The sequence below is a fragment of the Arachis ipaensis genome, chromosome B1 (genome assembly GCF_059453495.1).
Source record: "Arachis ipaensis isolate K30076 ecotype BB chromosome B1, ASM5945349v1, whole genome shotgun sequence".
Classification (NCBI taxonomy): Eukaryota; Viridiplantae; Streptophyta; class Magnoliopsida; order Fabales; family Fabaceae; genus Arachis; species Arachis ipaensis.
In genome coordinates this window covers 145,764,001-145,779,593 of record NC_142436.1, presented here as the reverse complement: position 1 = coordinate 145,779,593, position 15,593 = coordinate 145,764,001, and the positions used below count along the sequence as shown (strand labels likewise).

At 33.4% G+C, this 15,593-nt stretch overlaps 2 protein-coding genes across 3 annotated transcripts; one reads left to right on the top strand and one right to left on the bottom strand.

The window, feature by feature from the left end:
- The first annotated feature begins 547 nt into the window (after positions 1-547).
- LOC107638956 (COBRA-like protein 7) lies at positions 548-3,179 on the top strand. Its single transcript, XM_016342357.3, has 2 exons — positions 548-1,271; positions 1,435-3,179. The coding sequence occupies exons 1-2, from the start codon at positions 740-742 to the stop codon at positions 2,850-2,852; spliced, it is 1,950 nt and encodes a 649-aa protein (XP_016197843.1). The 5' UTR covers positions 548-739; the 3' UTR covers positions 2,853-3,179.
- Positions 3,180-3,847: 668 nt separating this feature from the next.
- Positions 3,848-8,135, bottom strand: LOC107638945 (two-component response regulator ARR1). 2 transcript variants are annotated; one of them, XM_016342348.3, is made up of 6 exons: positions 7,583-8,135; positions 7,079-7,231; positions 6,601-6,981; positions 5,992-6,068; positions 4,665-5,843; positions 3,848-4,561 (listed from the first exon to the last, which is right to left on the bottom strand). In XM_016342348.3, exons 1-6 carry the CDS (start codon positions 7,755-7,757, stop codon positions 4,490-4,492), a joined length of 2,037 nt encoding a protein of 678 aa, XP_016197834.1. In that variant the 5' UTR covers positions 7,758-8,135; the 3' UTR covers positions 3,848-4,489. The 2 variants fall into 2 exon arrangements, with proteins under 2 accessions (XP_016197834.1, XP_088358205.1); XM_088502079.1 differs by having other exon boundaries at positions 4,329-4,602.
- Positions 8,136-15,593: the final 7,458 nt, after the last annotated feature.

Genomic DNA, 15,593 nt, shown 5'->3' with positions numbered 1-15,593 from the left:
AGACATGCTTCTCTTCTATGAATGCTTCTAATCTGAAATTAAAAAAAAATTAAAAATAAAAAATTTGAGAAATCAAAATCTAATTAATAATTTTTTTTAAAATAAATGGAATATATTTTATAATTATTTTAATAATTGTTAATTATACTCCTACAAACAAGTAGGAGTAACGAATCCATGACCTGTTATGTATATATATGTTATGGAACGTTTGAGGCACAAAAGTTAAAGGAATAATTAAAACATGAATTTGTTTTGACTCATTAAATTTTTTTCATAACAAGGTTCTTTTAAATTAGACGAAGGTTTTTCTTCTAAAAGAAAAATGATTTTACTTTCTCATAAGCTTAATTAAATATTAACGTTAAATAGATTTTTAAAAATTGCGAGCCACGGCATTACAACGCCAACGCCCTGTCATTTGAATTACAAAAATGAAACATGGAATAACCCAAAAGGCATACTTTGATTAAAAATTAGAAATTCATAACATGTTGTGATTATCAATGATATCAAGTGTAGTCCATGTACCGTGTACATTTCATTACACACATAACACAGCTGTAGGACCCTTCCCGTTCCTTTCTCTTTCTCCTACGCGTTTATTAAGTAGTTCCTTTTTTCCCCTCCCTCTCTCTTTCTCAAAATAATAATAAAACGTTTGCTTATATTTAAATAGAGCAAGCTTAAGTGGCGTCTCTTTCTGGTTTCAAATTTCGAATTGGTAAGGAAAAAAGCAATGGCATCGCACTACTTCCTTAGCTGCTTTATCAGCAGCGTCGCCGTTCTATCCATCATATTGATTCAAACGACGCCGTTTTCTACGGCCCAGTCAGCATCCTGTAACGGCATACTCGTCTCCTACGCCTACACCGGCGGGACGCGCCTCCCGCCCAATGTCTCCGATGCGGCCAAGCAACCGTACCGGTTCGAGTCCACGCTCACTGTTCTCAACAACGGCCTCGACGACCTCAAGTCATGGAAGGTCTTCGTCAAGTTCCAGCACAATGAGTTCCTCGTCTCTGCCTCCGGCGCCGTCCTCGCCGACGGCACCACTCTCCCCGCCGCTGTCGGTAACGGCACCATCTTCGCTGGATATCCTATGACTGACCTCAAGACTGCGGTGGAAACCGCCGGCGACTTGACGCAGATGCAGGTCCAGATCGATCTCGTTGGCACTGTTTTTGGAGTGGCGCCGCCCACTGTTCCTCTTCCTTCCTCCATCAATCTCGCCAACGATGGATTCATCTGTAAGAAGCCAACTGGTCAAGGTAACATTTCTCGTTTTCGCGTGATTTAATTCTTCTAAACTGAGATTGTGATTTGGATTTGGATTTGTGTTTAGGTTAGGTGTTTGATCTTAGAATTTAAGTTAGGGGAATGTGGTTTGACTAGTGTTGACATTGAAAAAGAAAATAATGTTGGTTTTTTCAGGGAAGAATGTGAGTAATGTGTGTTGCACAAAGGATCCGAAGTTCAAAACGAACATAACCATAGATGATGAGTTCCTTCCCCGTCAAGATGGTGATCTATCAATCATGTATGATGTGATTAGAACTTATGATTCCAATTACTGGGCTGAGGTTACCATTGCAAACCATAACCCTCTAGGTCGTCTTGACAATTGGAAATTGAGCTGGGATTGGATGAATGATGAGTTCATATACTCAATGAAAGGGGCTTATCCTTATGTTGTGGATGCTTCTGATTGTGTCTTTGGTAAGCAAGGGACATTCTACAAGGAGCTTGACTTTGCCAATGTCTTGAATTGTGAGAGAAGGCCAACCATCATTGATCTTCCTCCCACCAAGTTCAACGATACGGATCTTGGTAAGATCCCTTTTTGCTGCAGGAATGGTACTATATTGCCGCCCTCGATGGACCCCAGCAAATCCGTTTCGAAATTTCAGATGCAGGTTTTCAAGATGCCGCCCGCTCTCAATCGCTCTCAGCTTTCCCCGCCACAGAACTGGAAGATAAATGGCACCCTCAACCCAACTTACAAGTGTGGCCCTCCCGTGAGAGTGAGTCCTAGTGAAAATCCGGATCCATCGGGCTTGCCGTCGAACAAGACAGTGATGGCAAGTTGGCAGGTTGTGTGCAACATAACGAAGCCCAAGGGAGCAACCAGCAAATGCTGTGTCTCATTTTCAGCATATTACAATGATTCGGTTATACCTTGCAAAACATGTGCCTGTGGATGCCCCAGTAACACTGCAAGAACATGTAGTACTACTGCACAGGCTATGTTCCTTCCACCAGAGGCACTTCTTGTTCCTTTTGATAACCGAACTGCGAAAGCTGTTGCTTGGGCTGATCTGAAGCATCTACCGGTTCCGAAACCAATGCCATGTAGTGACAACTGTGGTGTAAGCATTAACTGGCATGTATACACAGACTACACTAAAGGGTGGAGTGCAAGAGTCACTCTTTTCAACTGGGGTGACACTAATTTCGCAGATTGGTTTGCTGCAGTGCAAATGGATAAAGCAGCTGCAGGTTTTGAGAAAATGTATTCATTCAATGCAACCGCCCTAGACGGTGTAAACAATAATACCATATTGATGCAAGGTTTGCCAGGACTGAACTACCTTGTCGCGGAAGCAGATGGTGCCAACCCTCTTAACGATCCTAGGGTGCCTGGTAAACAACAATCAGTAATCTCATTCACCAAGAAAACTACCCCAGGAATTGATGTTGCTCATAGAGATGGGTTTCCCACTAAAGTGTTCTTCAATGGCGAGGAATGTTCACTTCCTTCGGTGTATCCAACGAGTAGTGGATTCAGGGAGGTCTTGTCCTGGAAAACTTCTATCGTTCTGTCTCTGTTGCTGGTTATCTTGATGCGGTAGCAGTGGTCATGTTTTGATTGTGAATCTTGCTTGCGTCGGTTTCTGAGGCAGTATTACATTCATATGTTGATATCATCACAGAGATTCAGTGAGAGACGTTAGTTCTGTTGTAACATTCAAGCTGTATGATTGATTTGGATGCTGTGCGTTGCCAATCCTTGTTCAATTGGTATGATTCTTTAGAGAATGTTATGGTATAGAAAATGTAGATTTATTGTATTAGATGACAGAAATATATTTCTTTTGTTTTTTTTATTCTAAGATCATCTTCATATATATTGCATTCGTTTTTCCTAATCATATATGACATTGAATCATTGATTGGAATCGCTTATTAGTGTGCCTAGTCTCTAGACCCAAAATCCAAATGGAGGTCAATTGACAATTACTTTGATGCTCTTCGAAAATTAGAGAATAAATTTAATTATATACATATTTAATACATGAAATAATTTTTTTTGTATATTTTATTTTAAAATCTATGTAATTAGTTTATGTATCATTTTTAGTGATGTACTTAGTTTATGAATAATTTTTGTGTTAAAAATATGCACAACAAAAATTACACAATAATAAAGAATCTCTAATTTCGAAAGAATATGAATGAAACAATTACCAAAGTATATTTATCCGTGCAGAATAAAAATATACACATGACCCTAAAAAAATTGGCGAGGTCAAGAGTTAATTAGCTTGACCAAACTTGAATGTGGTTAAACCTATAATCTGACTTACAAGTAAAATTAAATTATACATTAAAAACGATATATTAGAACTATATTTGAATTACCATATTAACCTCTATAAAGATAGCAAAGCTTTATTATTGAGTATCTAATCCTAGCAAATCTCTTCTCTGAGCACCGTTAAGTATGCATATGTTGATAACCAGCTCTTAAACAACTGTGCTTTATAGTAACAAAAATGTTTTGGCTTCTTGCAGAATAACAAATGAAACCGCCCAAAGAAATGGCACCAGAGAACCCCATAATCACTGATCAGTTAGTTAATCACTGCCTATTAATCAAGTTACTATTGTTATTGTACAGGCCACAGGGAATGCAAAACATAATATGACAAATATAAAAGCACAAACAAAAGTATCTAAGTACAAGAACAACCAGAAAAGAATAGCAAGACCCAATGTCTTGAGCAACCAAATGGAAATATTTACATGCCTAAGGTAAGTCATTTGCTTACTTTGACCAACATACACTAGAAGAGAAAATGAAAAAGGAACAAAAGAAAAATAATGTTCACAATTGTTATTAGTGTTAGAAATGCTCCTACGAGTCTGCAGATGTATCAAAACCTTGCTTCTGCAATCCTCCCTAACCCAACATACCTTCATCAACACCCTAAAGTTAGAAGCTTACTAGGAATTTTGTTATTCAAAGCAGTCAAAAATTGTCCATGCCCTTTGCATATATGCAGTTGAGGCATCTTTATCGCGTCTTTAACAGATTTCGTGTCGAGACTAAACCACTGTCGTTCACTATTTCCAGAAGTCTGAATATCTGTTTGTTGAACAATTTACACTCAGTTCCAAACTAGCTGATTGCAGAATGATAAAGCATATGTAACAGCAACTATTTACACTGGCAACTGCAAGTGGAAGGAACTATACAAGGTCTGTTCTAGACCGGAACGTTATCCAGGGAATACCCGTCGAAGTCGAAATCATTCTCAGCAGGTCCAATGCCTTCTTGCTGCCAGAACCATACAGATGTGATTTGTATAAAGTGAAAAGCTATAAACAGGCATACAAGAATTTAGTGAATTAGCGAACACGGAAAAGATCAAAGGACCAACCTGTTTGAGAAGTGCACTCATGAGATCCTCCTGCCCATAATGCTCAGGATAGAAGTTAGTTTGGGAGCTTGCATCAGGGATTCTTTCGGTCTTAACCCTTATTGAGTTGTCAGTGACGAGTGTATTGAGGTGTTGATTTTGGAGAGTGCCTTGCTCCATGCTTTCGCTCGCAGAGAATATAGGCTTTACAATCATGGTATTGGCATCTCTGCTTTGTCCCGTCTGTTGGTTAGAAGAAAAGCTCTGCTGCACTAAAACTGAAGGCGAGACATCAATGTTACCATGTAAAGGATTTGCATGCTGAGAGGCAGCATTATACGTAAGGCTTGGATTCGATACCTCCCAATCAAGTGGCTTTTTCAGTTCACTAAAAATGTCATAATTTGGAACAAACCCGCCTGCCCGTTTAATTCCAGAAGTAACTTCTTCTTGAAACGAGCCTTTTGTTGTGATACTGGATATACCAGGAGTGCTTCCAAGAGGGAAACTGCTGATGGGCATTTCAGTGGTTTGATTGATGGGAAAATTCATCATTGAAGAGCTTTGTGAAATAGGATTGTAGCCAGGTGCTCTAGTACTACCCGCAATCCCATTCCTGCCCATAAGAGCATTAGAAGTTCCATTTGATGCACTAGGCTGCCCCAAAGATGATGGGAGTCTGGGAAGGTGAGGACCAGTATTTTCGCTTAGCATGTGTCCTCTGGGTTGGGATTGTGCCATCTGCATTAACAAGGGATTGCTCTGTGTAGAAGCATTGACTCGGACGGTCATGTTGCCAAGGGGTTGGGATGATTGGTGCAAACTGGCAAGCTGCTTTGGTTCCATATTTGTAGGGATTCCGTGAAGTAAGTTCACTGGTTTACTGTTACTCAAATGTTGTTGTTGTTGTTGCCCTTCACTGAATCTTAACCTTGGGTTTTCAAAACTAAAAAGGTTTCTTTGATCCATGATGGGCATGGGTAAACCCGCTTTCGGAGTTGACCTACCAAGTCCAGCTGCTTGAAGTGTGGCTAGACTTTGTGCTGGAAGTTGGCCAGCAGCTGCAAGAGTTTGAAGATCAATTCCATTAATCGAAGAAATTGTCCCAAATGTTGCATCTTGAGGATTCATGAAGGAACTGTTCATGTTATTCTGATGCTGAGAAACCCCACTCAACCTTCGGAGGTACAAACGGTATTTCTGCAATGAACAAGGGAAAAATGTGTTAGCTCCTTCAGGTAATCATCTAATAGCAAAGGTGACCACAACAACTGGGAGAAGTAGGGATACGAAATTTTACTCTTGAATCTATTCATCCCAAAGTACACATTGCATGACAATATAATACCTGAAGGTGGCTGGCTACATTTTCTCTGGTGAGTCCAGGAACATTCATCAATTCAAGAATCTTTTTGGGTACAGCCTCTGTATAAACATCAAATTTGAAAATATAAGAGGAGGTCGTATATATTAAGAAACGTCTAATTAATCAGCTAAGGTTCGAGAACACTATAATTCTTCCCAACTAAGATACAACAGCCAAACTTTATCCTATTAAGTGTGGTTGGCAACTATATAGCTTAGTCAATGCTATGGTGTCCTATCATAAACTATATCTAATGAGAAACTATTAAAGACTAAATATTTCTTAATTGTTTCGCTTATTATTTTTCTAATTATTAGTCAACCATCTATCTGATCTACTCTCCTTAGAGACAAACTACCAATTTAGTGAGATACAACTAGATTAAGTGATTTTTATGAGCAACAATCTGCAGCCCGTATGTGTTATCGACACAGTGAAATTGTTGTTTTGAGGATTTCACAGCTCATGTATGCAATTAAACAAATACATGCATACCCTTTGGATGATGCATCCAAAGTGCTGTTATGCATTGTTATGCTGAATTAGGCATAGGTTGCATGGAAAGGGAAAAGGGAAAATTTTTTCACATACTATCAATTCCCAGTTGATCTACAGCAGCTACAAACTGTTGATGCAGCTCAACAGACCAAACAACTCTTGGCTTCTTTAAAGTTGAAGTGTCATCTCTTTCCTCTGCTTCCTCTTCCTCATCCCTCCTCTTCTTCGAGTTTCTCCAGTTGCTTTCATTTGCCGACGACGAGTAATCCGCGTCATCCGATGCCTTCTGCTGTCGATCTCCTTCTTCGGCACTACCCGACTGCTCAGTATCTCTCCATTCATTCTTTCTCTTGCGAACGACATGCTGCCATATGTTCTTCAAAGCCTCTATGCGAACCGGTTTAATTAAGTAATCGCAGGCACCGTGTGTTACACCCTTCATAACAACGTTTTTACCATCATCTGCAGACATCACTGTAACAAGTAACAACCATAGCACAAAACCATGTCAGTCTCAAACACATCAATGCAGTGCACATACGGATCTAAGCTGATGAATAAGAACACTTACTGATAACAGGGAGGTCCATTTCCAAGCCAATGTGTTCTAACAGTTTAAATCCATCCATGTCTGGCATATGCACATCACTGATAACAATGTCAAACCCATTTTTATTCTTTCGCAGAAGTGTAAGTGCTTTCTCTGCTGTATTGCATTTGGTAACTGAAATGGATACAACAAAATTCCTCAAAATTTAGAATTCAAGAACAAGAGAAGCACAAGAATCGAAGAGCAAGAGAACTAGAGAAGCACCACATGAAGTAAAAGGGAACCAAACTTGAAGAGAAGTATACATACAAGAATCCAAGAACAATTCATAAAAGGATTGCAATAACAAATTTTGCGATCACCAAATAACTATCTACATGCATGTAATATAGTTGGGGGAAAAAAGGGACAATCTTTTCTGTTTCTTTACTTAGTTTTTGGTTCAAGGAATTGAACCTACAAATCGGAAAATCGAAATTGAAGAGAGCCAGAGAGAGAGAGAGAGAGGTGATTGAGTTGTAGTACCTTCGTAAAGACAAGTTCGGAGCATCTTCTCGAGAATCATGAGACACGTGGGATCATCGTCCACAACAAGGACCCGCAGACCCGCCGGAAACTGGTCGGAGACGGCGTCGGCGGATTTCACAGCAGCACCTGAAGTAACCGTCGACATGGATCCCCTCCCGTTGCTGAGATTCATGGTTAAGTTGAGTTCAGAGATCCAAACAGCCACAGCGACACAACAAACTCAGACAAAAACATGAAACAAAAACAGAACAGCGGTTTCTGTTTTCTGAGGTTTCACATAATTGAAATTGAAACAAACAAAGAAGTAGTAGTTGGGAGCCGAGTTCAATTATTCAACGAGAAGCAACTGAAATGAAAGGAGAACGCAGGAATCGGAGAAGAAGAAATTAAAAAACAAAAAGGGGAAATGGAATTTTCGGACACAAAATTATTTATATAAACATGTTTTGTGCCTTAAACTCCACCTTATGTTATGTCCTTCTAAAATCCTCCTACTGTTTCTTTTCTGGTTTCTTCTTATTTTTCACATCTTCCATTTATGAAATTTTAATTTAAAAATAACGCATTTATTATTTTTATTAATCTTACATTTAGTATTAATTATGAATGAATTATGAAAAATAAATAATAACGATATTCCAAGTTATGTGTCATTCCTGAGAGAGTGGATCCAGCTCATTCATTGGAGGAACTTGCCCCCTCCTCTTAAATTAAATCTACTCTTCCGACACATTTTTAACAACTCATGCTTTCGAATTTTACTGCCTATACTCACAACTTTAATTAATTCTCTTTCTCTTTTTCTTTTTTTGATGATTTTTTTTTTATTAGGGAAATTTTTTTTGTTTTTCTATTATCCTCTTGTTGTAATCATTTATTAAATTGCTTTTGTAGCTGTTAGCACTTAGCACCCAATAATTTCACGTATGTTAGTGCCTTTCAAAAAAAGTAGTAGGTTCAATCACAGACAAAAGGGTTTATCTTTATTATTATATAATTTTTTTAATATTTTTCGTATATTTATTTAAAGATGAAAATTTTCTAATAATAATAATAACTTTAACATATACTTTAGATACATATTTTATTAATGGAATGCAGGCATGTTGGGTATTTTATGTCAAAGTTAATTACTGTGTGGTACTATGTAGAGCATGTCAACAAGTTGTCGTGTTCTCTCATCAGATATAAATGCTGTTTAAATTCGTGTATGGGACAACATTAATATAAAAGATTAAATGCTTTTATAGACGTTTATTCGTGCTTTAAAATGGATCTCTGTAATTAAGCAACGAACTTACTAATTATTAATATTAATTAATAAGCTAAGAATTTTAATTATTTTCCTAAAAAAAGTTTAACTTAAAAAACATGTTAAAATTATTAATGAAAAATAATTTATAGAAATAAAAAGTTTAAATTTTCAAATACAGTTGTTATATATTTATTAAATTAAAGTATTTACAAATTTATACTAACAGTCTTAATATGTGTTCTAATTGTTAACCAAAAAAAGCCAGGATTTTGATTCTCCTAATTAGAAAAGTAATAAGACATTAGTACCCCAAAAAAGAAAAACCGCCACTAAAAATAGAAAAGGTAAGAAATACATAATCCATTATTAATAGTCGAATATTTAATTGGCACACAAAACCATAAGCTTTATACTACTATTATATTCTAATTCCTTAATCATCAATTAACATTCCAAATTAACACTTCCAATGCAACTTTTCTTCCTCGTACCTTTTTTTTTTTCCTTCCTTTTATAATTGTTTCCCACATTTTCATTTTGTAGTGCATTTACATGAAACAGACGGATAGAATATTAAACCAAGCCTTATCCTCCATGGTGGGTCTCTTTTTTCTTCTATACACATCAAAGCCTAATAATAAAGATTCATGGGAAGCTCAAAATAATGATTTGTTTGTTTGGGTTTGGATCAATGTCCACTTCACATTCATACATGTAAACCAATCCCAAAGTGATGCAAGCCAGTTCATTGATTTGACCCTTAATTTTAATCACTTAATTGTATGGAATAATGCACACTTGTGGTGAACGTAACCAAGCACAGGCACTATGAAATTGAATTTGAAAATTTTATTTTGTTCCTTGAACAACAATGAGTTAAAAATAGTGATTGTGTGTCCAAATTCACAAAGGCATAGTTGTATATACCATATACTATATAGTAAATAAAGTAATGTTGTTGGCATGACAACCACCACTAATTAACTCTATTGTGGTGGTGCCTTTAATTTGGTTTCCACTTTGATGCAGTGAGAGTGGCCATTCCAATTTTTGCAACTACTAGTTTACTATTTATTTCATTCAGAAATTAAAGCAACCTGCTACTTGGAAACTAGAAAAAGAATAAATTAAATTAAACAAACCCTTCGGATATTTTTTCAAACAACCTAAGGATAATGTAATAGGTTACATTATTATATAAAGGATACTTAGAAAGAGTTTTGGAAATAATATTCAATTTGATCTCAAAATTTATACTTAAGTTTTAATTTGGTTTTTAAAATTTTAATAATTTTTATCTAATCTTAAATTTTGCGAATATAACTCATGTTAGTTTTTAAAATAATTTTCGACGCACAGACCAAAACGGTAACGTGAACAATCAGATGCTACGTTGTACTTTGTAAAACGATGTTATTTTAGTTTTAGCACTCACGTAACCTAAAAACGTCATAGGTGGTGTTTATTAAAATTTTTCCTCTCAAACCAAGTAATACAACGGCGTTTTATGGTTATTTAAACGTCAAAAAGTAAAACTGTATCATTTTATTGATTCTAGCGTAGTATGTCATTGTCCATGTCAACACTTCATTTGTAAAATTTGGAAACTAAATAGAGACAATTGAGATTCGTGTAGAAATCAAATTACTTATTAATTGGTTTCCACGTTATTCAAATAATAATAACAAAATTTGATATTAAAAAAGAGAATAATAATATTAATATATGGAAGGTAAGAGGAGTGGAAACTGCAAACTAAAGTGGGTATTAGGTTCAAGAACTTTTTGAGTGTGAAGGCTGCTACATACAATAGAGGGTGTGAGGTGAAGAAGGAAGCTCTCCTTTTGAAGCGACTTCAGTTCAATGCAACCAACTTGAATCCCTAAAAACTCCTCAATCCTCTCTCTCTCTCTCTCTTTTTTGTTGTTGCCTTTCTCAGTCTACATATATTATTCCGACTCACTCCTTTGCTTTTTCAATTTTCTTTATTAAACAATAAAAATCACTAATTTTAACCTTTAATTTTTTCAATGAATTAAAATTTTTTAGTTCATTATTGAATAGTGTTTTTTGTCTTTTAATAGTATTTACTATTTAATTCTGTCTACTCACATGGGTTTCGCATTAAAGTTATTATAATAAATGTATTAAAATTGAAATTTTATATATTTTATAATTTATTTATTTATTTATTAGTTAAGGGTCTATTTATATATGTACTCTGTTTTGGGAAACAAACCCTCCCTCGACACGTGTCACATGACGCCACTTCCATAGGATAAGGTCTCCATACTATGTATTGTTTTCCCTTTTTTCCTTTTCTTCTACCACAGCATTGTCATCTCTTTTTTTCATGTTGTTTTCTTTGGGGTAAGATTTTATCATCATAATCAGTTTGATGCTGGCCTGGGACATAGCCTAAACATCATTTAATTTGAAGGTAGCAAATAATTATAAAAATAAGACTTCTGCTAGGAACTAATAAAATATTTGTACAATATGTACAATGAGTTATATGAATTAAAAAATGAACATGACTCGGACTATTCAGAATAATCATCCGAATACTAGGGATAATAAACATCTCATCCTAAAAGTTTAAGTTGATTTTGGGGTTTATCAAAAATCGAACTCCTAACCTTTCGAATCTAAAGCTCTAATACCATATCATGATACCACTCATCCCAAAAACTTCAGTTGATGAGAAAAGATAACACTAATAATTATATCTCTAATACTGAATCGAATACCTCTAAACCTCCATTGTACACATTGTACAAATATTCCATTGGCTCCCTATATTTTCTCTAAAAATAATAATGTAATAACGAGATGAAAATAAAAGAGAGAGGGGGAGAAAAAATTACTTAGGAGTAAAATTAAAGTTAATTATGACAAATCCTTAAGGTAAGCAACCCTATAATATTTGAATAATTGGGAAAATTTATAATACATAGTGCAAGAAAAGCAGTGAAGCACGGCAAAAAAGGTAGCAATCTGCAAAACGTATATTCGCTTTGGAACCTTTTTTCTCTTACGATGAATAAACAAGACCTCACAATAAGTAACGCTTTTCATCACTGTAAAAAAGTTTGACATATATGTTAGAATAATAATAATTAATTAATTAGGAGCAAAACACACATTGTGGTACACTCATTCCCCACACTGAGCACTATATATTACAATACATACCCTCTTCACTTGTCTCATCTTAGCTCTTAGCTTTCACTTTGGCTTCTCCCAACAGATTTAAATCTTTAAAGTTTCATGATTCAATATATTATCGTTAATTGTTTATGGTTTGTTCCTCCTGGTTTTAAGCTTTTTATGAGTTAGAGAATGGCGAAACACACATGATATATGCTTTTAAGGGAAATGGAATATTTTTGTATGGAGTTTGAGTGAGACTGGGAGTGGGCGATAAAGATTAAACAATACATGCGCGCAATTAAAATATTTATTGTTTTTACAGGTTTTTAAATTGGTAAAAATTTAAGTACAGTTAACTTTATGTGAAGTTGATAGTTGATAATAATTAAATAATTTGATAAATTTAATTAAATTATCATCTAATGACTTTTAGTTATTAACTTTGTATAAAATTATCTGCATCTGAATTTTTATCTTTTAAATTATAATAATTGTCAGGTTGAATGTGATTCTAGACCAACAAACTTGTACCAAGTGGCAATTCGTGGAAGTTGGAGAAAAATGCAACCAACTTTTGCTAACTTCTTTTTGTATTTTTTTTTTAAGTAATAATTAAAAAAATGTTTAAAAATTAGTCATTTTTAATATTTTTTGTTATTTTTTATCAATATAAATATTAAATTAATTTGAATAAATATATTTTATTAATTTATATGTATAAATTTTGATAAATATAAATATAAATTATATATTTTTAAGTATAAATTTTTATAAATATAAGTATAAATTATTGCTGATTAAATACTGATTAAAAATTATAATATTTACTGGTCATATATCAATAATAATAATAATAATAATAATAATAATAATAATAATAAGAGATTTAAGAAAGAAAATACTTAAAGATAAACTCTTCTAGTAAAAAAATAGAATGGTAGTTAGTTATTAGTTAAAATATAAAAAATATTATTAGTTCCATAATATTTTTCTTGTAAAAATACTTGTTAAGAGTATTAATATAATAAGCTTGTATTAATATATTAATATAATCATGAGTCCCATGTCCAGCAACACTTCACTTTTTCTTGTTTTATAATTTTTACAACTAACTTTTCTTATTTGGTTAAAGACTTAAAGTTGGAATGGGTCTTCAGAGAGCGGAGACCTTTCCGATCCCCCGTTCCGTTCTCCTCTCATTTTTGTCATAAATCTCTATTTATATTTTTTTATGAAAAGGGCAGATATTCGTAAATATCTATCGATAATTAAATATTATTAAATTTTAAATTTTAAAAAAAAACAATACAATCGGAATAAAATTTTATATTCAATTAAATATAATTTAAACACAAATTTAACATAATTACATATATATAAAATTTTTAACATATAAATTAAAATAAAATAAATTAAAATTATTTACATAACTTATATAAAAAATATTTAAATAATTTTTTTTGTGAGAATTTCACAAATTTTCATAAAATGAGTACCTCAATTTTTGTCTCCATTTTTATTTATTCGTGGAGACAGGTCCATCTCCATAAAAATTTTACAAATTCCTATTAACTTTTTCGCCGAGAATAATCTTACGAATATCTGCAGATAAAAAATTTTTTGCCATCCCTGTAGTGCCATTGCTTTTTCAATGCCACCATCACACACGGCTTTAATTAACACAATTAAATGAATCACCGGAGAATTAAAAACCGGACATCACATTGTTGTTATTACTGTTTATTATTATTTTATTTCTTGTCTTCGAATTACTCATTTGACTATGATTTTTTTTTTAATTATGTTATATTTATACTAAAATCAGTTATTAAAGTAGTCGTAAAAAAAATCAATTATTAAGTTATAAGTATAAAATACATTTTCAAATATAAATACACATTAAAATAAATTAAATCACATATATATTTATATACAAATACATTGATGACTGATTTTAGTGGTTAATTTTAGTATACAAATAATATTTTTATATTTTTTTCTAATACTCGAAATGCATGCTCATTCTCATGTTAAAAAATATTCAATGTTTAATAAAGGACGTAGTAGTTTACCTTTTGTTAATCATTCAAAAATTAAAACAGGAAGAAGTTTTGCTGCTTATGTATTTGCTGCATAATATACTTTTGGATCAATGTTGATATTAACTAAGATAAAAATTTGTAGAAACATACAAAATATTCAAGTCAAATAACTAACGAATTCTGTTAGGGAGCCAATAGAATATTTGTACAATATGTACAATGAGCTATATGAGTTAAAAAATAAACTTTTACTTTGATATCATGTCATAACACCACTCATTCCAACAACTTTAGCTGATGAAAAAAAATAACATTAATACTTATATCTCTAATATTTCTCTAAACTTCCATTATATACATTATACACATATTTCATTGGCTCCTTCTACTTTCTCATAACGAAATTCATGTCTTACGTGATGAATACGGTCTTTTTCTATGACCTTTAAATATCTATATCCATTTATTATTATACTCTTTTATATATATATATATATATATATATATATATATATATATATATATATATATATAATGCCAGCACAATAATGTAATTGGTTAATTATGAATTTGTGAATAAATTAAAAAACTTCCATGCATACAAATGATTGAAATAAGGATAGAAGTTTATATATATATATATATATTTAATGAGATGGATATACTCATATAGAGTTTTTTAATTTAGATATGACGTCGTTGATGGAGTTATGCAGCGATATGGTGATTATTGGTGTTTAACGGATTTGTGACGGTTGGGTAGCAGAAATCGGTGGCACCGATTGGTTGCAAGGAAATCGGAGGCACCGATTTCAGGTCGCGAAGGGTGCACAAATCGATGGCACCGATTTGTGTTCCTTGGCCACGCGTGACGCATACAATTCCCTCGGTTGCCCGTGACCCCCTTGCCACAAAAGAACCCCCTCATCCTATCCCTTTCACTCTCTTTGACTTTAGTTTTCCTCTCTTCAGCACCCTCAACCGTATCCCTTTCACTCTCTTTCACTCTCTTTCACTTTCGTCTCCCTCTCTTCAACACCCTCAACCCCACCTCAAAGAATTCAAAGAAAATGCCAAGAAGACAAAAAATTAAAGAAGTAAATCAACCAGAGCTTCACATTGTTAATTATCTTGGAGATCCAAATTATGTAAGTTTTTATTTTTTAATAATCTGATTTAATAATAATAATAGTGATAAATATTAAATTTAATTAGAAATATATATTGTAATAGCATTAAGTAGAGATTAATTAAATCATATATGTATGTATGATTTTATTATTAGGTGGTTAGAAATAGAAATTAAAATTGAAATTAATCATGTATGTATGTATGTATGTATGCATGTATGATTAGGTGGTTAGAAATAGAAATTAAAGTCGAAATTAATCATGTATGTATGTATATATGTATGTATGTATGGTATGGTATGGTATGGTAAGCTGTAAATAATTTTTTTTAGTTAATGAACTAATGAAATCAGATCCTGTACATGCTCCCCTAAAGTAGATTGTAGTTATTATTAGTAGTAGTAATTGAGTTTAATAATTTATTATGA

What these genes read in the sequence shown, in the direction of transcription:
- LOC107638956 (XM_016342357.3), top strand. Translation starts at nt 740, where the DNA reads ATGGCATCGCACTACTTCCTTAGCTGCTTTATCAGCAGCGTCGCCGTT. An exon ending in TAAGAAGCCAACTGGTCAAG is followed by an intron (nt 1,272 to 1,434) that starts GTAACATTTCTC and finishes TGGTTTTTTCAG; the next exon opens with GGAAGAATGTGAGTAATGTG.
- LOC107638945 (XM_088502079.1), bottom strand. Translation starts at nt 7,757, where the DNA reads ATGAATCTCAGCAACGGGAGGGGATCCATGTCGACGGTTACTTCAGGT. An exon ending in ATGTAGCCAGCCACCTTCAG is followed by an intron (nt 5,844 to 5,991) that starts GTATTATATTGT and finishes TGTTCATTGCAG; the next exon opens with AAATACCGTTTGTACCTCCG. An exon ending in TGAGTGCACTTCTCAAACAG is followed by an intron (nt 4,603 to 4,664) that starts GTTGGTCCTTTG and finishes GCCTGTTTATAG; the next exon opens with CTTTTCACTTTATACAAATC.